The 23,189-nt window shown below is 38.0% G+C and overlaps 1 protein-coding gene, 2 long non-coding RNA genes and 1 other non-coding gene across 5 annotated transcripts in view; 3 read left to right on the plus strand and 1 right to left on the minus strand.

Moving 5' to 3' along the window:
• LOC134160435 (uncharacterized) lies at positions 1 to 5,620 on the plus strand. Of its 2 annotated transcripts, none has more exons than XR_009963542.1 (3): positions 1 to 368; positions 3,341 to 3,474; positions 4,453 to 5,620. It is a non-coding gene; the product is annotated as an uncharacterized LOC134160435 (long non-coding RNA). The 2 variants fall into 2 exon arrangements; XR_009963543.1 differs by lacking the exon at positions 1 to 368 and adding an exon at positions 721 to 1,090.
• The window catches only part of LOC134160439 (uncharacterized), a 456,110-nt gene that overhangs the window by 6,846 nt on the left and 426,075 nt on the right, over positions 1 to 23,189 (plus strand). The window lies entirely within an intron of this gene.
• Positions 1,076 to 1,205, plus strand: LOC134160494 (small nucleolar RNA SNORA47). Its single transcript, XR_009963563.1, has one exon. It is a non-coding gene; the product is annotated as a small nucleolar RNA SNORA47 (small nucleolar RNA).
• AGGF1 (angiogenic factor with G-patch and FHA domains 1) overlaps positions 2,326 to 23,189 on the minus strand; it is a 26,064-nt gene continuing 5,200 nt past the window's right edge. Inside the window, exons 6-14 of the mRNA XM_062612420.1 lie at positions 12,979 to 13,333; positions 11,251 to 11,362; positions 9,979 to 10,030; positions 8,181 to 8,282; positions 7,653 to 7,818; positions 6,718 to 6,800; positions 5,437 to 5,564; positions 4,459 to 4,558; positions 2,326 to 3,438 (exon numbers count right to left, since the gene is read on the minus strand). Of these exons, the coding sequence (XP_062468404.1) occupies positions 3,238 to 3,438; positions 4,459 to 4,558; positions 5,437 to 5,564; positions 6,718 to 6,800; positions 7,653 to 7,818; positions 8,181 to 8,282; positions 9,979 to 10,030; positions 11,251 to 11,362; positions 12,979 to 13,333 (1,299 nt within the window). The 3' untranslated portion in view covers positions 2,326 to 3,237. The remainder of the gene's footprint in view (positions 3,439 to 4,458; positions 4,559 to 5,436; positions 5,565 to 6,717; positions 6,801 to 7,652; positions 7,819 to 8,180; positions 8,283 to 9,978; positions 10,031 to 11,250; positions 11,363 to 12,978; positions 13,334 to 23,189) is intronic.

Here is a 23,189-nt window from a genome sequence, read left to right on the forward strand (position 1 = left end):
GGCGGGTGTCACGGCCGAGCGGCTCTCCGGGCTCCCAGCCGGGTGCTGAGGCGGGCGGCCGGCTCGGGGAGTGGGGGAAGCGGCGGGAGGTGCTGCTGGGCCCGGGCCTTTGCCCGGCGTTTCCGGCAGAGCCGCGGGTGAGCGCTGGAAGAGTCGCGGCGGCCGGGAGGCCAGGCCGTAACCTCGTTTTTTGCCTTGTCTTAACCAAGGCGGCTGAGAAGCAGCAGGCGAGGCCGCGTGTGCCCTGTTTACTGTAGCACTGCAGTAACACCGAGACCATTCGGCACAAATGGACGAGAGCAGATGGTGCCCTGCTGCACTGCAGGGCTGCACCAAGTGCTGGCTGGGCCACGGAAACTGGTATGCAGGTATGTTCATCAACAGTGGCATTGTCACATTAAACTAAGATGCAGCTGAAACATGTAGAAGGCAGTAACTGGGTGACATAAAAATGCCACATTTAGTGGTCACAAAGATACGCAGTACTTGCATAAACTCCATATAGAACAAAGCCCGCTGGTAAGTACAGTTCATCTGGATCATACCCAGATGCCATTTTTGACATCTCTTCCGGCTGTTTCGAGTTTGTTATGTACTGGCAGAAAGGCCCAGTCAGGTACACTTCATACAGCCACTTGCAGCAGGAAAGGAAGTGTACTTGCTAGAACAGAAACTCATCTGTTGTATGTTTTGTAAAAATATGGCATATATGTAACAATGGTTCAGAGCCACGAGGTATTTAGTCCTATGGTTTTCACACAGTGTTGAATGCGCTGTTTTTACTTGCCAGCTGGGTTAGTAAGCACTGAAGATACGAACGTACCTACTCTTTTTAGTTTAGTTTAAATCTCAGCAATGTCAGTGCTTTGCAACATTCACTATTGGGACTACAGAAAATAAATTGTTTGTGTAAACTGATGAATGTAACGTTATTTTTAACAGCTTGAGATTATATGTATTCCCTAGCAGTATTTATATACACACAATCAATTACTAAAACAACTTTGGATGTATAGAAAAGCAACTTTGTCTTAAGTGATCAAGTATCATAAATTGGAAAAGACAACAGGATGGCTGGAGGACTGAGAAGGTAAGACAGTTAAGACTTCATACTGTACTTTACTGGTTATAGCCTCCAACATTATAATAGTGCAATGGCAACTCATGTTCCCCTCCTGACATGAGGGAAGGCAGTACTGCATTTGCACATAAGGCTTGCACACCACTGGTGGCTTTTACCTAACTTACTTAAAACATTTTAAGAGGTCACTAAGGCAGGGGATGAAAAGCTCTATTTAACTCAAGTGAAGTCTTCCTACTCAATAAAGGTACACAGGTGCTAGATGAGAATTAGGCAGTATATTCAGTTGTTAACAATGCTGTGTGTATTAATTGCACCACTTTTTCCACTTTCCTAGGCAGCTGCAAGAGATAATTGGATATGTCACACCAATGGTAAACTGAGACTAAGGATCAACCCTTGAAGTGGCACTGTACTTGAAGTGGTACTGTGAGGAAGCCACAGTACTGAAAGCAATCAGTGCTTGACTGCACGAGACCATGCCTCTCACAGAAGGCAAATGATGTCTTATTTCAAAAGCTTTGTGAAATGTAAACTCGGTTACATCCTGTTGAGTTTCTTCTTTGCAGGGCAACAATAAAAGAATGATGGACTTTCTTAGAACTGTTATTTGAATAACTGAGGGAAAGCTTAGGTTCCTACTAATGTATGTTCAGGATGTCTGTCCTGCTCTCCCTTGAAACCAAGATTTGTTCTCTGATCTACTCTGAAGACCACAGAGGTCAACTTAAAAAAAAGTGGTGGATGGGGCAAAAAACTTATTTTCATCTAGAAATAAATGGATTACCTCTGAAAACATGAAGCTGTCAATATAAAGGAATGCAACAGCAAAGTGAGCCAAAAATTCATACCTGTCACTAAAAAAAATCCCAACTGTGTACAAAGGCAAGCAGTGAACTGATTTAAATTAAGTAATACTGCTGCAGGCATCCAGTGCTTGTAACTGTATCTTCAGCTGTCTACTGCTAAAAGCATGCTTCAGGTTGTTAAACGTGTGCTTTAATGATTTAAATAATGTATCAAATATTTGGCTTTATACTGTATGTGTCTAAACATACATCAAGATAAATAGCAACTTGTCCTGGTTTTATTCAACAGTGCTTTACAGTTGCATGTATGTTCCAGTATGATGCTGAGACTATTAGATTTCCAGTACTTGGACAAGTACTAGAACTTTAACTTGACTAAATTGGGATTAGGTTTTTCTCATTTTAGAAGAGCACTCCTAGCAAGAAGCACAGTGCTTAAATCAACAGTGATTTATTATGATTAGGAACATTCAATAAATACCAAGCTCTTAGCTTCAGTTTGGCAAACTTTCCCCATCAAAAATCTGTTGGTTGGTTTATTTTTCTGGTATAAACTCCATTGCCAGCAATGGATGTATCGGAACAAGAAGTTAATAAATAATACACACACCCACAAAATATTGCTGTATTCTAAACATACCTCCTGTTTTAAAGGCATGAGATTTACTAAACAAATCTCAAGGAAGTTCTTCATAGAAGAAAATCTGACTACAGTCTCTTGAAAAATATTTTCTTCACTAATGCTACCTGGTAGTTTATTTCTGGAGTATTTATTTTTGAACAGTATGGATGAATTGTTTAAAAAACAAGTTTTTTTCCCCCTCTTTAGCTGAGACATGTAACTAGTACTAAAGTGTATGAATTTAAGAGTGGTGTATCTCTTTTGTTGAGGATTTCATGGCAATCGTGAATAAGCACAAAATAGAGGAAAGGAAAAGGGCTATAATTCTCTGTTAGTAGGGCCCTGGGGAATTATTTTTTTTGTTGTTTTCTTATTTCTTTTTAACTACTGTTCAAATGTTAAAGGTATATAATATTTTAATTTAACAGATGTATTGACTTTCCATGAAGAAAGTGTTAACTGAGGAAATATCCTGCTCATGATGATAATCACTTTCAAGTACTTCATTTGAATATGCCCCTAAATTCCATTCATTTTTTCTTAAAAATGTTTTTATAAAAGCATGAAAACAACAGAAAACCAATTAATAAGAGTTAGTCTTGTATATTTTTTTCCACAACTGTATTTTACATATTGCCAAACTTCTGCTTTAGCAAAAGAAACAAAGAATAAAAATAAATTCTCTCCCAGCTATTTACACACAGGAATTACCCTGATGTGGGACTTCACTCTACAGTCCCTCTAACCCAAGGTATAATCTTAGGTGTATCTTTTTGTGATTTTGGTTCTTGGAAGTTTTCAGCAAACCTTTCTCTTGCTTTATCCCAGTTCTTTTTATTCTTGCTCTGGACGATCTGAACATCATCAGCTGAGGCTGGTCTACTGGTACCCAAACCTGCATGCATCTTACGTAACTGAAGGTGAATCTGTCAAATACATTAAATACGGTAACTGCAAGTTAGGTATTCTAAATACTTTTTAATCATGTTTTACAATACTAATTCCAACCCCCATCCCCAAGCGCTTTTCTTTAAGCCTCTAATAATGTAGAATCATAGAACAGTTTTGGTTGGAAGGGACTTTAAAGCTCATCTACTTGGAACCCCCTCCACAGGCAGGGACGCCTTCCACTAGACCAGGTTGCTCAAAGCTCCATCAGACCTGGCCTTGAACACTGCTGGCGATACAGCATCCACAACTTTTCTGGGCAACCTGTGCCAGTGCCTCACTGGCACACCCTCATAGTGAAGAATATACCTAGATCATATGCAGACATCTAAAGTACTATTAAAAAGATGTGTCAAATCATCAGTTCCGGAACTATGAGCTGGAGTGCTGAATGATGTAACCTGCCACTAACTGTGAAGTATTCCTCACTGAGTCAATAGTGTATAATCCCTGTGCTGGGTAGTCTGCCAACAAAAGGTACAGCGTGGCTCTGAGCAGCCCTAGTGCCAAAAGACAGCACATCCCTGGTGAACAAAAATGGGGCTGCCGCAGAGGCCCAGAACTTGATGGCTGCAGTGACTTTAGCCAGTTGTTTCTTCCTCATGGTCCATTCACCTAGCTTGATTTTGTGCCACATCAGCCTCAGAGAAAGTGAAGAATTCCACCAAGTCCATCTTGAATTCTTATCACTTAAAATTACTTCAATCTTCCTCCAGACTTTATATTCAGTTATGAGATTTTTTAATTGCTAGAAGCTGCCTGTACTCCCCTGTTCCCTACCAAACACTGGTATTACTGGCATTTTCTACTTAAGGAACAGAATCACTGAAAAATTTCAAAATACTTCATTAAGTGATTTGAGATTAGCCCTACTAATTATTCCTTCCTAACCAGGAATTTAAAATGTTTTAAGTGAATAGTGGCTTACAATTGCACATTTTCCACTGCAATTACATTTCTATTCCTTTTTGCTCCAAGTAAAATCCAGATAGACCTACCGGATCCTTGATACCACCACCATCCTTGCCCAGGCCTTCCCCCTTCTTCCATCCCATCTTCTCCAACATTTTATGTCCTTTATTGCTGTTGCTGATTTCACTTTGAAGAAAGTTTAAGATAACTGATAAGCAAGAGTTAATACAAACAGTATGCTCTCTACCCAAATACCAAAAAATGTTCATGCTCTAGAAACCAGGACTCAACTATGATACTGTTCCTACTTCCACAAAGAGCTATGCAGGATACACTCGTGCTACATTTTGCAAGTTCTTTCATGAGTATTACCAAAGTTATTTCAAGCCTCTGGTCAATACCAACATAAAAGTCCTTCTGAACTACTTAATTATTTCTGGAATTAACTTCTGGGTGGGAACTGACTGCACTAAGTAAAAGACAGTATCGCTGCCTCACCACCAAATCATCCTAACACATATTTCATTGTCTCATACTTCCTTTTACTAGCCTACAAGTTCATTTTTTTTTTTAAGAAAACATCACTACAACTACAGAAAGGAATGATCAAAGAGGAAGACTAAAGCAAGTGTCATTACGTCCTAAGAAAAGCTGGGTATTGACAGTGAAAGAAACTGCAGGTGAAAAATCTGCATGTGTACCATTAGTGGGACTGGATAAGAAAAATAGAAGCTGAGGCACTTGAAAAAGATAATATTGAAGGTGTTAGTAGTGCAGCTGGAGAGTTCTTTCTGTTTTGAGTTGGTAAGGAAGTGATCTAACCGTTCTTACAGCCAAACAATTCTGTACGGAAGGTGAGAAAGAGCATATGAACTACTAACTGAGAATAGTTTACTATTTTCTATATCTCTTAACACATTATATATAGGTAATGAATACTTAACAAACTGTATCCTAGTAACAAATTAGTACTTCTTTATCGTAATTTTTTAAGATTCACTGAAGACATGGAAGATGCCTCCCTTCCACTCACACCAGTCTCCCCATCCCCCCATCAAACTTACATATGAACAGATGCTGGACTATCATCTCTCTGGAAGGTTCCTTCACTTCCAATGGTCTCTCTGCGTTTTCCCGCTCTGTCTTTGTACTTTGGATTCTTCAGTGCTTTATTGTCTTCATACTCTGTGTTCTTTATAAGCAGGTTAAATACCATCAGGAGAAATAAAGTGGACTTTACATTCTTTATTTTTGATAACTTTGCTGCTGCCAAAAGTAAGGCATTTTCAGTCTATTTCATTAATTCTACATCTTAGAACATAATTCTCCATAATTCTCATTTAGTGGTTTCTTACCTTACAGCCATACTTTGTAAGGTGTGTGTGTGATGTTATTGCCATCATCACATAACAATTTTATTTTGCCAAATTCATTAATTTCAGAGGCTGTAAATAAATTAATAGGTTCTCCTGAATCTTCACTTGGTACGAAGAACCAATCTCTCCATTTTAAGCAAAAAACTATACAGACATGCTTTCTGTTTAAACATTCGCCTGTTCCTTGGCAATTAATTTCTTCAGAATAGGTGACAGAACTAAGCGTGTGTATAGATGCCATACTGGTATTATTTTGGTACCTCAAGAATTTGAGAGAATTGATGTCATTCTGATTTCTACACAAATACTTAGGACAAGTGCTAGCTGTAACCCCATGAAAATAATCTCCAAAACAGAAGTAACTAGAATACTTACATACTATATTGCCTGTAAATTCATGCTGGCTTTCTTCTATAGCAAAGCAGACTTAAAATAAAAACTTAAAAAATTTCCCTCTTCCTTCCATCAGTTTTTCAGTTGCTCATTATTTTTCCTTTCCAAATAAAAAATAGCACTGCAATTTAGTGCAAACTTAATTTGCAGAAATAAAAGTTGAAATTACTTTAAAAAAAAATAAAAATCTTAAGCTCAAAAGGATGAAGACTCTTGCACACAGTAGAATGAATCTTCTTTTCCTAAACTTTTAACAGAACTTTCATCACCTCTTACTATCATTTCTCTCTGTAAAGGTTTGTAAATAATTATTATTTAGTGTGCAAAAGACAAACTTGAGTTAAACTACCAGGTCCATCTTATAACAAAAAAACCCACACAGTTCTCATTTAGTGGTTTCTTACCTTACAGCCATACTTTGTAAGGTATGTGTGTGACGTTATTGCCATCATCACCAGGCCCAAGTCTGAATGAATTTTAGAGTTCTCCTTATTCACTGAATTCTATGGCTTAACATAGGAATCACAAAATAGATGTAGACATCAAACCCTTAATCAACTTCTATTTTAAACTCACCTGTAAACCATATTTTTCCCGTATTTTTTTTAATGCTTTTCTTCTGACTAACTCTCTCTCTTCTTTGCTAAGTGCTGGGCAAACTAAAAGGAAGAACACAGGATTGATTTTCTAATTAATAATGTAACAATATTTTGAAACTTAAGACAACTGTGAGAGTTTTTATTCTAGTATTACTACACATGGACACACAGACCAAGAAAAAAATACATCAGCATGTTGTCTTGGGTTCAGCAGTAGCAGTCATTTTTCTCCTTCTTAGTAGCTGGTGCAGTGCAGTGTTTTTGACTTTCAGCCTTGGAACAGCGCTGATAACGCAGATGTTTTTAGCTGCTGCTTAGAAATGTTTGGTCTGACCAGGGCTTTCTGAGTCTCATGGCCTGCCAGGGAGGAGGAGAAGCCAGGAGGAAGCAGAGACAGGACACCTGACCCAAACTAACCAAAGGGGTATTCCATACCACAGCACGTCATGCCCAGTATTTAAACTGGAGGCAGTTACCTGGAAGGGCTAGCTCACTGATCCGTCAGGCTGGATATCGGTTGGCGGGTGGTGAGTGGTTGTATTCTCTTCCCTTGTTACTTCCCTTATCATTATTATTATAGGTGGTAGCAGCAGTGGTTTGTGTTATACCTTAGTTACTGGACTGTTCTTATCTCAACCCGTGGGAGTTACATTCTTTGGATTTTCCTCCCCATCCCTCCAGGAGTGGGGTGGGGAGGAAGGGGGGTAGTGAGAGAGCGACTACGTGGTTCTGTGTTACTGACTGGACTTAAACCACGACACATGTATTGTGCACTATTCCTAGGTCAGAAAAAAACTAAGAAAACTGAAGTAGTTATTATGTTTATAAAATAAACAGCCATAAAAATAAAGAGCCAAAATGAAAAAAAAAAAAGACCAACCCAACAAACATATCCTCAATAACATGACTAACCAGAAGATTCCTTTTTTCTGTCAAGGCGAAGATGTGCTCTGACTTGTCCTGGTTCACATCCATCACAAGTATCACTGCCAGGATGTATGTGAAAAGAAAGCACAGTTTCACCAATCTTCACTTCATCTCCATGCTCCAAGATGTAGGGATCACATTTTGTTTTAGGCTACAGCAAAAGAAAGTTTTGAAACCCATGTTAATTAGTTACTAATGAAGGGTACTTCTATTCTAAAGGTATTCTATTTCATGAATACTTCTCATAATTTATTAATTCAACTTAGTCTGACAAATACAGATAAGTGTTCAACTGCAGTGGGTATTTCACACTAGCAACTGCAACCATTGCAACTTAATATAAAGAAAACATAAAATATTTTAAGTAGCCCTAAAATGAGAAGGGAAACAATGAAAAGACAAATGTCTGAAAGAACCTACAATGATGTTGTTAGTCATTTGCCATAATGTGTTTAAGAAGCCCATATGACTAAAGTTTTCTTCAATGTCGCATTATAAACAACAGGTACTCACCTGAAGAATGTGATTTCCATTAACAACTGTTCCATTCTGACTGCCTTGATCCACAAGAACGTAATTTTGCAAATCGTGGTCAAAATACACTTCTGCATGGAACTGATAAATAGAAGCCTAAGTGAAGTGTTCTTACTAAAGAAATACTTAGCAATGTATATGCTATTTTAAAGTAAGATTTCAGAATACATTTTAAATGAGTGGCTCTGGTATGCTTAATAATCCAGAACACAGCTACTAACAATCATTTGCTGTTTCTTTTATATCCTTTTGGATACTGAGACTAACAACCTATTTTTTTTTGTTTGTTGTTGCAATTTTACATAGACACTGAACAGGCAAAACACAACTCCAAACTCAAGGACATACTCTACCTCCAGAAATGGCCGCTGAGCAAACTAAACATCAATTTCTGCAGCCTTTTAAGGATCTCAGTAAAAACCAGAAGTCTAAAAAAACCTGTGACTGCTTCAGATTTGACAAGCAAAGTTCCCTTTTGTTACAGTTGAGAAAAAAACTAAGAATCAATCTGGGAAGAAAATGTTCATTTAAAACCAAATCTCTTCTTATCTTTGAGCAATAATGGAATTTCTACATTCCGTTAATAATAAAAAAAAATTAATAAAAAAAGAAATCAAAGTAGCATTTTGTAGATTGGCTAGCATTTACAAGAGGAATACTCCCATAACAGTGGAGAATGACTAGCTCATTCAATAAATAATTTAATTCCTAGCTCTGTTTTATTGATTAGGATGAACACAAACTTCTGAAGATGCTCTATCTACTGGGTGCAGTGTTTTTTTTTTTAATCTCACTTTACACTCAAGAAAATGACAAGTGGTACACAGCTATTAACTATGAATAGCAAGGTAAACAAACTAGTAGCCAACTTTTTGGTTCTACAGATCTGTAATTTATTTTCCTGCCTTTGAGTCCTTATCTGCAAAATGAAGTAACTTCTCATATAAACAGGCAGGTATTAAAATGGCTGCATCACAGAAAAATAAAAGACTTGGATTCTTCATGCACCCAATTTCAAATACGTGCCTGAAAAAAAGTCATTATTAGCAGGAAAAGATTTGTTCTGGAAATTATACAGTATGAAATATGACACATGGCTGATTAATCAGAACTATCATCTGAAATAGACATAGTGAAACAGTAAAGTGTATTTCAGATATTGCATCTGCAGACATTTTTTTTTTTGTTTGGATGACATGTGTTTGTCAATCTAGATTTTCTTTTATTAAGAGGGCTGTATTCTTGGTCTGCAAGAGCCATTAATTTATTTTTAATGCTTCTTAGCCAGACAAAAAGTTTTCCATTAAAACCTGTTCCTGAAAGAAATGATGTTATTATACAGTTGCCTTTAAGAAACATAAAATCTGTTAGTCTACCTCAACTGCAAGGATTTGACTACTTTATGGCAAAGTTCTAACTAAGTACATCAATATTCTACATACCATTAGTAATTAACAGAACAGTAAGGTTTCTTCCAGTTCAACAACTAATAAATGCAAGATTCAGAATTTTTTTTTACTGTGCATTAATTACACTGTGGACTAGTAAAAGTCCAATAAAAAAAAAAATTAGCTTTTCTGTGCTTTAAAATTGCACTGCTGTTCACGTTAAATTCCCATTCAGGAAAATAGTGTATGTTTTCCTTTTTCTAACTTCAAATATCTTATTCTCAAAGTTCTTAAGAAAATTAATGTAAGGTTTTGAAGAATGTAAAAACATAAAATATAAAGCTTCATTCATATGATGATCTATCTTTCAGAAGACAAAAACGAGTTACCTTACTGACTCCAACTTCAGGAATCTCAAGTGTGTGTCCAACATCTTTTTCTCTGAAAAGCCAAGTTGATATATAAATCACAACAAATTATAAATACGTGCATTTCACTAGAACTTTAATACTATGTTTTCATTCTGAGCTATTGGGGAGCTTTACAGATATAAACCACTGTGTTGCTATACAGACCATGTGAGTACTTGCTTCAGGTCCCTTCTTCCATCTATAAACTATACACAGTAGACAATAAACATATGATCAAGCTGTACCGTTAAATTTTTATCTGTAAATCTGTCATTTCTATCTGAACGTTTATACTCATACAATGCCTGTAAATAATAGTCTGAAGCCTGCATTTTTTAGTCTTTTCAGTGAATCCTGGCATTGGTATTCAATACTCAATGCAGAAGTTGACTTCTTGGAAGTGTTAAGCAGGTAATACAAGCAATGAAGGAGTAACCTGTATAATTTTTTTTTTAATCAAAGATACTGCAGTAGGAGCAAGAATTTGTGTATTAGTTCCTTATACTAAGGATGAAGAAGCAACGCAGCTAGCAAAGGACCTACATGCAAAATACAAGAATTATCATTTGTTAATCTTCACATAAATGTACCTAGAATACTCAAGATGTAAGAATGAATCAAAACACTTCAGCGTTAGATAAGAACAGTTGAAAAGGAGGAGTGAGGTTTTCAATAAACATGGAAAAAAGCATTGATTCATCACTAAATTCCTCACCCACAATGAACAAACTTTTTTTTTTAATAGTAGGACTTAGAAAATACATACCAGCTAGCACAAACCCCGTTTTACTATTTAAAAATGATGAACCAACCCTACTGGAATTTGAGTGTGTTGAGGAACTCTAGAATATGTTTCCTCATGCTCCTGAATTTCTAAAGTATGTTCTTCCATTTCTGAAAAAGTTATTAGTGGTCCTGAAAAAAAGCTACTTACTTTCTAGAAAACAAGAGTTTTCAAAGAATGACGTGCAGTTATGCTGGCATTAGGGCTCAGACACGAGATCAAGTTATCACTAACAATCACTGACTGCTGAGCTAAAATTAACTGTATAAGCTACTATCACAGCCGGAATGATGTTAAGTGACATGACCTAAATGTGGGCTAACCTAACTCCAGAGTACCTCACAACTTCTGCACGCTAGGAGGACAAGCATGAAGAGCAGGGACAAGCAATCCTGACCGGCTTCCAAGCTTTCAAAGTGAGGTACAATTTCAGATATATATATAAAACAAATCCCACTCAATTTTACCTTCCAATTGTAGCAGGCTTCACAGCTGTGATAATATAAAGTGATCCAGTCTGCAGAACTGGTGATCTTATTACAATCACTCTGATACAAGGAGGCCAGATCTTTTCTTCATCTGTAATTACATAAAAAACCCAATACTATTACTATCGACAAATTACAGTTTTATCCCTATAGCCCATAGCTTTCAAACAACTGATAAACATGCAGCAATGATCTGGCTGAATCCTATGCAACTTTCAGAAAAAGAAATGTATAAGCACATCTGAGAAAACTTTGACGAGACTACTGCTTCAAAGGCTTTCTGACTGCATACTGAAGTATTAAAAAGGTTCTCCTAATTCTGGTTATTTACATGTGCACAACCATTTAGTGAAAACAATAAAATATAAATACATTAATAAAATTTCATACTGTAAGTTTATGGATCATTAGCGATAACAGATGAGAATACAATTTTAGTTTGAGAAAAGGCAGCACCTATTTGTTCACCACATCTCAAACCAAATGCATACAGAACTCTGTATTTGATAATTTAGATGTCAAATGTATTTTTACTAGTTTTTACTCTTATTAGAACTATGCACCAATATAAAAAGTAAAAAATAATAGATGAGCCTAAAGATACCTATGCTTTTTTGCCCCAGTTAAGTAATTATATTCCAACAGTTCTATAAATTCTGTTCTTGGGAAGTACATCTGCAAAAACAGTCTCCAGTGATCTCAGTTAGGAACAGACATGGTAAGATGGGAAGACACTAGCTCATAAGGTACAAAGAGGTGAGAAACTGTCTCCAGCTTTTATTACTCTAGCATTATTGCAGAATTTATTAGAAAACAGTAAGGGCAGGAAATCTGAAAGCCTGATGACAGCAAGCACATTTTGAATGGCATTAATCACTTAGAATCTAAGTAGTTGAGTAAGTAAAGTAATGAAAACAGAAGAGGCAAACTGACTATTTAACTGTGAGGAGGGGACAGGCTGCAGTACAGACTTCTAGAGGTTGTATTTTGCTCTGCGCATTTGCTTACCTGTATCCTTTGCATATACATAGTTACAATTGGCTGCATTACAGTTTTCACAGGGTTTTGGGGTTTGGTTTGATTTTTTTTGTTTGTTTGGTGGGTTTTGTTGTTTTTGTTTTCTTTTTCAAAAGACAGTTCAATTCTAGACAACTCTGGTACAAAACTGTATACAGGCTTCCACTCTATACTCATTTTGTGTAAGTTGCCACTGGAATACAGACAAACTGGGATTTCAACTAGTACCGAGTACTCCATGCACATCCTTTTCACCACAGCTCACTCACATTGAATGATACATAACTGTTTATGTACAGTATCCAAAATGTTATACATTTGTTGGAGTTAATATACGAAATTACTGTGAGTTCTGTACTAGAACCTCTATTTTACAACAGACTTTCTCTTCTCCTGTCCCTCTGCTAATCTAAGCAAATCTTATACCACCAGTGAGGTTTCTACACAAGCACAGGACGCTATACCCCTAAAAAGCTTTTACAAATACACCACTACTTACTTCTGTGCAAGTAAAAAGAAAGAAACAAATGCTAGTAACATATATATAACTTCTTAATTCAAAGTATCTTAAGACACCTGCTTTTATGTATCTTTTTTTTTAATTATACAAACTGTTTTCTTGTAGTTAGTTCTTAATGGACTCCTGCAAAAATACTGTAATTATCATACATAAAAGCCATAATAATTCACCTTCATTTTCTGAGTCTTCTGAATAAGCAGTTTCTTCACTTGTTACTTCATCCTCACTGCTGTACGCTTCGCGCTCAGAATCTGTAATTTCACCTTCTTCTGGCTCACTCTCTGTGTCTGCTGTTCTACTGTCATCTGTATGTGCTGCAGCATCTGGTGTACTTTTGCAAGAATGTGAATTTATATTGTCTGTAGAAATCGATTCTTTGGCTGTTAGACTGTTTTGTGGTTCTGTGTCCATTTTAGTCTTCTTTCTTATGCCTGGAGACTCTTCTTCTTCAGTAGAACTTAGCTGCTCAGTAGTGGAAAAGCAATTCAGACTGCTAGATGATTTCTGCTCTTCTGTGTCCAAATCCTGGAGGGGAGTTACAGAATAACAGATCGAGTTATTCTGAAGTCTGCTATCAGCCTGGAAGTAAATTCTTCACTAGGAAGAATTATTTTTATAACTATTAAGAAACAGATTTCCAGGAAGCTTTGCATATGCAGTCAACAGAGCATTTCAGTAGAAATATTTTCATGTCCTGTTAGGCATGATCGAGAGAGACCATCTTCTATCTGGGAGACTGCACTCTTCTTCTAAACTTCACTTACTGTCTCCTCTTTTCTCACACAAAACTCAAGATCCTCGTCCTCACTTTCAAACTGGTACAACAGCATCTTGAATATTTTTCCATTTTGACTTTATGACACTTACTTCTGTCCCTCTCTCACTCAACTGTTGCAACTTGTTTAAAAGTTCTTTAACTGATCTTCATCGTATCTTCCTCCTTTTGTCTTCTTCTCACATTTTTCCCACAGTGGCCCAGAATATCTGGAATGCCCACCCATGCTTACCTAATCACCTGTTCTTCCTCCTTTCAGAATTTCAACTTTAAAAAAGCCTTTCATCAAGATACTGAAGCTTAATTTATGCTACGTGAAACAGTTCTACTGAGAATCCATTTTGTACTGCAACAAATTTCTCCACTGAATAACAGATAAGATCTTTACCACTTCATTGCATTGGCAGAAAAAAGAACATCAACATTTTTTAAAGTGAGAAATATAAAACGTCAAAATGTCATACTAATTTTGTGAGAGTAATTTTTACCTTGAAAATCAATCTATTAACCCTGATGATCATCTCAGGGAAAAAAAAAAGAAAAAAAGAGAAAAGGAAAAGAAAAATGAACACAAATGGCTTGGCTTGAAAGGATAAATTAAAAACCCTCGTATTTTCAGTTATTTACCATCTTAAATTCAAAATGAACGCATTCAGTTGCCCTGAACTGTACCAAATGCTGCAGCACATCAGTTAAAAAAACCAACAAAAATGTCGCTTTTTTCAGTGAGTTCTCATACAGAGCATTTGACATTTCAAGATACATGCATTAATGTGAATGTTAACATCATGGAAATAAAAGCACTTTCAATTTTCAGAATTGTAAAATCTCTTCAGTGGCATGGGTGTAAGACAAACACACAAATCCCTTTGAGCACACCAGCTGAGCTGTTGGATAGGCCTTTACAGTATACTTTTGAAATACTTTCAGTTAAGACAGCAGATTGTCAGGAAAACCCGGCACATTTTAAAAGACTTCATGCTTTAACTTAAGGATTGTTGATGTGGTTACGGTTTCTCCACAATGTACTAGCTGTCCTCCTGGAGCCCTCTGAAGTTTCAAAACAAGGAAGGAAAAGGATCACAAGGTCACTGCCCAATAATGTTTATTTCAAATAAAAGATACAGTAATCTTGCCAACAGTAATCTTTTTGGCAAATCTGATTTTCACTTTTATGAATGACCTTTTCCAGTGTATTTATCCTTGTCTATATGTTTGGTATATATATTAGACCGATATCCAATACACCAACATGCTCTGCAAATCTAAATATATTTTTTCCCATAATATTGTGACCTATCGAAGTTTTACTCATGTGCTCTGAAAACAGAGAAACTAAATGGTCTACTCAAATCACAACTGAGGCAGAGCAAGAGATGACTGTGATGCACTGATGCCCAAGTATAATACTCCACCCATTCAGTCTTTCCCCACAGAGAATCCAGTGATACTAATTTTTGGTATCACTTCAGATATTCTACATTACAAAATAAAAAGTTGCTGTTTCAAAACCTGGTTACTAAAGGGTACACTCTCTCTTCCAGGTTGAAAACAGGAATTAAAAAAACCCTTTATAGACAGACGAAGCATTCTGTACATACATTCTGCCAATATGACCATTAAACCAGTTCTCAGCAGTTTATTTCTTCCGCTATTGCTACAATCAACTGGTAAGAAAGCAAATAAACTAAGTAGCTCTGGTAAATACCGATAAAAATGTAATCTTCACATTTAAAAATCCCTGTACAAAATTGAGGATTTAAAAATTGCATTCCTAAAGAATATGGATTTTAATCATGTTATGATTTTATGATGTTATGCTGTTATGACCGCCTGATCAAGAGGACTCTGTGGATGAAGCACTCCATAGACAGGCAGGAACACCCTCACGCTCACAGGCCCTTGTCCTCATGGGGGACTTCAACCACCCTGACATCTGTTGGAGGGACGGTGCGGTCTGGCACAAGCAATCCAGGAGGTTCCTCAATTGTGTGGAAGACAACTTCCTTCTGCAAGTAATAGAGGAGCTGACAAGGAGAGGTGCCATGCTTGACCAACACAGAGGGGCTGGTTGGAAATGTGATGCTCCAGCGCAGCCTTGGCTGTAGCGATCACGAGATGGTCAAGTTCAAGATCCTCAGGACAGTGAGAAGAGCGTGCAGCAAGCTCACTGCCCTGGACTTCAAGAGAGCAGACTTTGGCCTCTTCAGGAACCTGCTTAGTAAGGTTCTATGGGATATAGCCCTAGAGGGCAGGGGGCCCCAAGACTCTTAGCTGATATTCAAGGATCACCTGCTACAAGCTCAGGAGTGTTGTGTCCCAACTAGAAGGAAGGGCAGCAGGAGGGTGAGGAGACCTCCTTGGATGGAAAAGGAGCTGCTGAGAAAAATTCGAGGGCAAAAAGAGGCTTATAAAAGGTAGAAGCAAGGACAGGCGGCCTGGAAGAATACAGGGATGTTGACCAGGAAGCTAGGAACCAGGTTAGGAAAGCTAAGGCCCAGTTAGAATTAAACTTGGTTACGGATGTTAAAGATAACAGGAAGGGTTTCTATAGGTACATTGCAAATAAAAGACGGACTAGGGACAACATGAGCCCTCTCTGGAAGCTACCAGGAGAACTGGCTACCCTAGATTTGGAGAATGCTGAAGTTCTCAGTGACTTCTTTGCCTCAGTCTTCACTGGCAAATGCTCTGACCACACTATCAGTTTGACAGGTGGACCACTCGGTGGCCGCACGCAAAGAGCTGCGGTCAATGGCTCAATGTCCAGCTGGAGACCAGTAACGAGTGGTGTCCCTCAGGGATCGGTGTTGGGACCGGTCTTGTTCAACATCTTTGTTGGTGACACGGACAGTGGGATTGAGTGCACCTTCAGCGAGTTTGCCGATGACACCAAGCTGTGTGGTTCGGTTGATACACTGGAGGGAAGGAATGCCATCCAGAGGGACCTCGACATGCTTGTGAGGTGGGCTGATGCCAGCCTTATGAAGTTTAACCATGCCAAGTGCAAGGTCCTACACCTGGGTTGGAGCAATCCCAGGCACAGCTACAGGTTGGGCAGAGAAGAGATTCAGAGCAGCCCTGCAGAGAAGGACCTGGGGGTGCTGGTTGATAAGAAAATGAACATGAGCTGGCTGCAGTGTGCACTTGCAGCCCAGAAAGCCAACCGTATCCTGGGCTGCATCAAAAGGAGCGTGACCAGCAGGTCGAAGGAGGTGATCCTGCCCCTCTACTCTGCTCTCGTGAGACCTCACTTGGAGTATTGTGTACAGTTCTGGTGTCCTCAGCATAAAAAGGACATGGAACTGTTGGAACAAGTCCGGAGGAGGGCCGCGAGGATAATCAGGGGACTGGAGCACCTCCCGTATGAAGATAGGCTGAGAAAGTTGGGGCTGTTCAGCCTGGAGAAGAGAAGTCTGCGTGGAGACCTCATAGAAGCCTTCCAGTACCTGAAAGGGGGCTATAGGGATGCCAGGGAAGGACTCTTCATTAGGGACTGCAGTGACAGGACAAGAGGTAATGGGTTAAAACTTAAATAGGGGATTAGATTAGATTGGAGGTAAGGAAGAAATTCTTTACTGTGAGGGTGGTGAGGCACTGGAATGGGTTGCCCAGAGAAGCTGTGAATGCTTCATCCCTGGTGGTGTTCAAGGCCAGATTGGATAGAGCCATGGATGACATGGTTTAGTGGGAGGTGTCCCTGCCCATGGCATGGAGATTAATTAGATCTTAAGGTCCTTTCCAACCCTAACTATGCTATGATTTCACAGATCTCTATTAAAATACACATCTTGACAACATCTAAAGATTAAGCTTGGGGATGTTGAGTGGGGATGCTAAATTCTTAAAGCATTTGAGGGGGTCTTTACTTGTGCTGGAGAAAACCTTTTGCATTATATATGATTACAAGTACTTACACAGAACATATGTAACATGCAACTATGCAAACAGCACCTAATATCTTGCCTCCATACAGCCATTACTTAACAAGCAACTGGCAGTAAACACAATACTCAGTAAATACCATCCTGAATAACCTAACAAATATTAGCAATGCGCTTCATTTCTCTTTGCCAGGATATTTTATTCTTCATCCCAAACTCAAAGAATCATGGAAACAACTAGATTGGGAAGGACCTTTAAAATCATCAAGTCCAACCTTTACCCTAGGACTGCCGCATCCACCACTAAACTACTAAGGGCCTCATCTACATGGTTTTTGAACACTTCCAGGGACAGTGTTTCCACTGCTTCCATGGGCAGCCTGTTCCAATGCCTGAGCACCCTTCAGTGAAGAAATTTCTCCTAATATCCATTCTAAACCTCCCCTGGCTCAACTTGAGGTCATTACCTCTTGTCCTGTTACTTGGCAGAAGAGACAGATGCCTACGTCACTCCATCCTCCTTTCAGGTAGCTGTAGAGTGATAAGGTCACCCCTGAGCCTTCTCCAGGCTAAACAATCCCAGTTCTCTCAGCTGCTCCTCATCAGACTTGTGCTCCAGACCCTGCACCAGCTTTGTTGCCCTTCTTTGAACTTGCTCCAGCACCTCAATGTCTCTCTTGTAGTGAGGGGCCCAGAAATGAACACAGGATTTGAGGTGCTGCCTCACCAGTGCCCAGTACAGGGGGATGATCACTGCCCTGGCCCTGCTGGACACACTATTGCTGATACAGGCCAGGATGTTGGCCTTCTTGGCTGCCTGGGCCCAAGCTGGTTCATATTCAGCACCGTCAATCAGCACCCCCAGGTCCTTTTCCATGAGCAGCTTTCCAGCCACTCTTCCCCAAGCCCAGGGCATTGCATGGGGTTGTTGTGACCCAAGTGCAGGACCCAGCGCTTTGTCTTGTTGAATCTCGTATCACTGGCCACAGCCCATAGATCCAGCCTGTCCATATTCCTCTGCAGAGCCTTCCTGTCCTTCAGCAGATCAACACTCCCACCCAACTTGGTGTCATCTGCATATTTACTGAGGATTCATTCAGTCCCCTCATCCACATAATCAGTGAAGACAGTAAACAACACTGGCCCTAACACCAAGGCCTGAGGGACACCACTAGATGTGACACCATTTACCACCACCCTTTGAGCTCTGCCATCCAGCCATTTTTTTACCCGGTGAAAAACATACCTATATAGGCCATGAGCAGCCAGTTTCTCTGTTTCCAATACAGAACTCTCACGATACAGCATACAAAGTATGCAAGTTATGTGCTCATTATAACCATGCTTGATACATCATTGTATTAGGCACATACACGTTCCTTTGTGTGCTGCTTTGCCTAATTTATCTAAATAGTCAGTAGACCTAGCCTAACAGTCACATGTTGGATACAGATGACCTCTGTGTGATTCAGCTTTGAGAAACTTTTTATCTGTTGGGTATCACCACATGATCTCTGATTTTTCTCTCATGAAGCATGAGTAAAATTGAAAGGTGGGATGAATTTGCTCTGTAATGAACTACTTCTTGACTACAGGGTCGAGTTAGTTTGCATTTCGGCATCCCTGATAAAAAGACAGTCAAAGGTGCAAGTGAAATCAGGATTTTTATGTATCCCATGAGGATTGATCTTGTAAGAATTACAAGTCATGCTAATGTGACTGGAATTGATGGTTTTGCTTTATAAAGAATAGGCCACAAACTACTGATTACAACAACCCTCTGAAATGCAGACTGACCATCTTACGAAACATGCATGAATGATCATAGTCACGAGTGTTTTTAATGAAAAATTTAAAGTATTTTAAGCATTTAGCTATACTTTTTTGCCTTACTGTGACAGAGCAAGATATTCTTTCAAAACTTCGTATTTTTCTGTATTACGCCTGATCAACATGCACATTCATGCAATCCATCAGCATGCCTACAAATTAGAACATACCATGAGCATATATGTTACTAGCATATATAACTACCTTAATTTTAAGTGCACTGTTTATTGTTTTATAAATCAATTTTTTTTCTGTAAAACATACAAGTATGATCACAGGACTGGAGCACCTCCCATATGAAGACAGTCTGAGAAAGTTGGGGCTGTTCAGCCTGGAGAACAGAAGGCTGCATGGAGACCTCATAGCAACCTTCCAGTATCTGAAGGGGGCCCACAAGGAGGGCTGGGGAGAGATTCTTCATTAGGGACTGTAGTGATAGGACAAGGGGTAACGGGTTCAAACTTAAACAGGGGAAGTTTAGATTGGATATAAGGAGGAAATTCTTTACTGTGAGGGTGGTAAGGCACTGGTCGCCCAGGGAAGTTGTAAATGCTCCATCCCTGGCAGTCGTCAAGGCCAGGTTAGACAAAGCCTTGTGTGACATGGTTTAGCATGAGATGTCCCTGCCCATGACAGGGGGGTCGGAACTAGATGATCTTAAGGTCCTTTCCAACCCTAACTATTCTATGATAAGTATGTACAAATACAACTTCTCAGGAATGTGTAGTCTGTTGCTTCTTCGTTTGCTAGTTCAGTAGATGATTTAATGGAATCATGAGCACTCAACGCTCTCAACTAGAGGGTTGAATATTAGAATCTTAGCACTGACTCTATCAATTTGAAATATTAATCTTTTAAAAAAAAAAATCAGTATTTTACTAAAACATTTTCAAACAGTTTTGAATAGCTTTCACTCAGATGACTAAGCTTTTACTTGCTAGCTCTGTTTCACAAGTACCTTCAGTTACTTTTTTCCACCCTACACAATACTTGAATTTCCAATGCAAAAAAAGTCTGATTAAAAGCCAGAAAAAGAGCAAAGCTCTTTCTGTATGATAAAGAAGCCATTCTAAATACAGGAGGACAGCTCTGAAAAGACAGGAAACATAAATTTGCCTTACTTAAAGAATGCACAGTTTGTTTAGTTAGGACACTGTATATTAATACAGTAATGCTAACTATGTCTCTTGCCAAATATTCTAGAATTGTCATCAAAGTTTTCTTCAGATGTTTTACTTACGCAGTGTTTCAACTATATTTCAAAGTTACTTTGTAGATGAACTCATTTTGATCAAATAGCTTCCAAAAACTTAAGTTCCTTTAAAAAAATAGGTATCTTAGATATTACTTTTCCTTTAATAAAAGTATCAAGATTAAAGGTAAACACCCACAGACTAATATATCTGTTGTCTCAACTCTACCTTCACCAGAAGCTGCCAATCCAAAAGAAGAAATCTTCAGATTAGCCATGGTTTCTGTCAACTGACGTACCTAAAGATGGGATGAATATCAGCAAAAGTAAACTACACATGATAAAAAGAAAAAAAGAAAAAAGAAAAAAAAAATAATCACTGCTTGAAGAGTTCTAAGGGAAATACTACTACAAAAGCCTTGTCTCTCCTACAGAAGGAGGTAGGACATATCTATAATGGAACAGAGTATGACATAAGTTAATTTTGAGCATCACTTTGAAATACAATTTATTAGTTGTTTAAGAATAAACTGCAAAAACAGTTTCTGGGGAAAAATGGCATACGGCAGACCCCGCATCTAAATTTTGATATGTGTTTCTAATGTCCCCAGTACAAAAGCAGAACTACGTGATCACTACTGAACACAGTCTATTATCTAGCCTGTATAGCAGCACTGGATCTTGATATTGGGCCAGGGATCAAAATATCATTTATGCAACCTCATGGTTGGGTTTGTTTTTGTGGTTTTTTTTTTAACTTTTCCAAATTTACTTATGTAAAGGTTTTTCTTGTACAGCAGATCACATGGTATTTCTTACCCCACTGTTTTTTGGTCTGCACTACAAACAGGTATCAGAACTGAACTGTATGCCTGAAAGTTCCAATGTATTCCACCAATCCTTTTATGTGAGCTGCACAGGGGCTACTTAATACTTCAAGCCAGCAAATAAAATCCCTCATCATCTATTAAAAGCAAGCATGTGGGCAGCATGCTTAGTTTCACAAGTCAAAAGAAAACAGAAGTTTGGTGACTGAAAAGAATCTCTTTACACAAAATACTTGTATATATCAGGAACATTCCTCAGGAGATACTAATCACATGAGTTACTTTCTGCTTTTTCTTTTTTACAATTGGAAGTACATTCATTTTAAAAGATACTCATTAGTATTTTCTGTTTCGTAGTGCAGCTTGTTAAAAATAATATTTTAACATATTAGTTTTATTCTTTAGATCCTCAGATTTATGTTGCTTTTTCAAGAATGCTGCAACATTGGTGGAGACTACACTTGTCATTTTTGTATTTCTAAGCATCCCAACTTGCTACTCATAAATACATACTATATGTAACGTAGCTGAGTACACCAATTTTTTCACAATAGCTGCAAACTAAACCACAACTAAAAAATCCTTCTATGACCAGAAACAGAGTTAACAGATTGGCCCAGTTACCATCTTTTAGATTGAAAAAATGTATTAATTTTGGTTTAAACAGAATAAATCATTCAAAATTCACATACAATTTCTGGAAAAACTATATGGCTATTAGTACCATCCACATAGAAATATCTGCTGTGATAATATACACATGTAGCTGCTAAATTTTGTATTTCTTTTATTTGGCAACTTCCCAGTAATACTGCATATCTATCAAAACTTGCTTCTATTTAACTCTTTAACTGGAAAAGAAAGAAAACAAGTTTTGCAAATGTTTTGTGTACTTGAGATTCCAGAACTACTGCTCACTGTCTTCCCTTGTTTCACATGCATATTCTTATAAACCACCTCATCTTCATTTAGGCATAATGAAATTCAAGGGTGTATGACGCATTCCCAGAATTAGTCTCTGGTACTGCTTTATTTACCACTATTACTGGTCTACAGACCAGGCAATAAATCAAACTGTTCTCCAACTTGTACTGGCTGTAGAAAGTCAAGTAAAACATACTTTCCAGAAATTATGGAAGGAAAAAGGAGAAGGCTGGGCTAAGTGTTCACGAAAACATTTCTATAGACAACTCTTCAACCACAATGTCCTACTTAAAACCGGACATTCTGGGTTTTGTTTCAGGATGTAAATAACGCAGTAACTAGCATAAACTAATCAGTGACTTTTCCAATACCTCACTAAACTGAACAAAAGTAATATTGCCAAGAAACACCAGGCATCTCTGAATTGGATTCTGCACCATATAAATTATTTTTTTTTTCAGTTTTATAACAGAAAAAACTTAAGATCTATTAGAATAAAAGATTAATCTCTTACACTAATGCACCTTTTTTTTTTTAAACTAAGGAACAAATTTCTTATGCTATTAAGAACCACATAAGAATGAACTGAGCTATGTAAAACATGACAGGTTCTTTGTTTTGTCTAAATCTAACAGTTATGTAAATGACAGTTACAACAGACATTATTTTCTTTTTGAAATTTAAAATGAAGAGTAATTTTTTTATTTTTTATGCTCCCATTTTTTGTTTTAAAAAAGTAGAAAAGGTCTTGATTCTTACTGTGACACTAACCTTCACTTACTGTTCACAAAGATCTGTGCACTAATTAATATGACTTAAACGATTTTCCTGTTATTTTGTTGGTCAAAGAAATTAATTCAAAATAAATCAAAGTATTTCATTCACTATGAGTAGAACACATCAGAAAGTGGATGCTTACTTCCTACCTTGTGACCGTGAAAGCTTCACA

Source organism: Pezoporus occidentalis, unplaced genomic scaffold, assembly GCF_034315485.1.
Source record: "Pezoporus occidentalis ecotype Australia unplaced genomic scaffold, CSIRO_AGI_Poc_V1 ctg16, whole genome shotgun sequence".
In the NCBI taxonomy this organism is placed as follows: domain Eukaryota; kingdom Metazoa; phylum Chordata; class Aves; order Psittaciformes; family Psittacidae; genus Pezoporus; species Pezoporus occidentalis.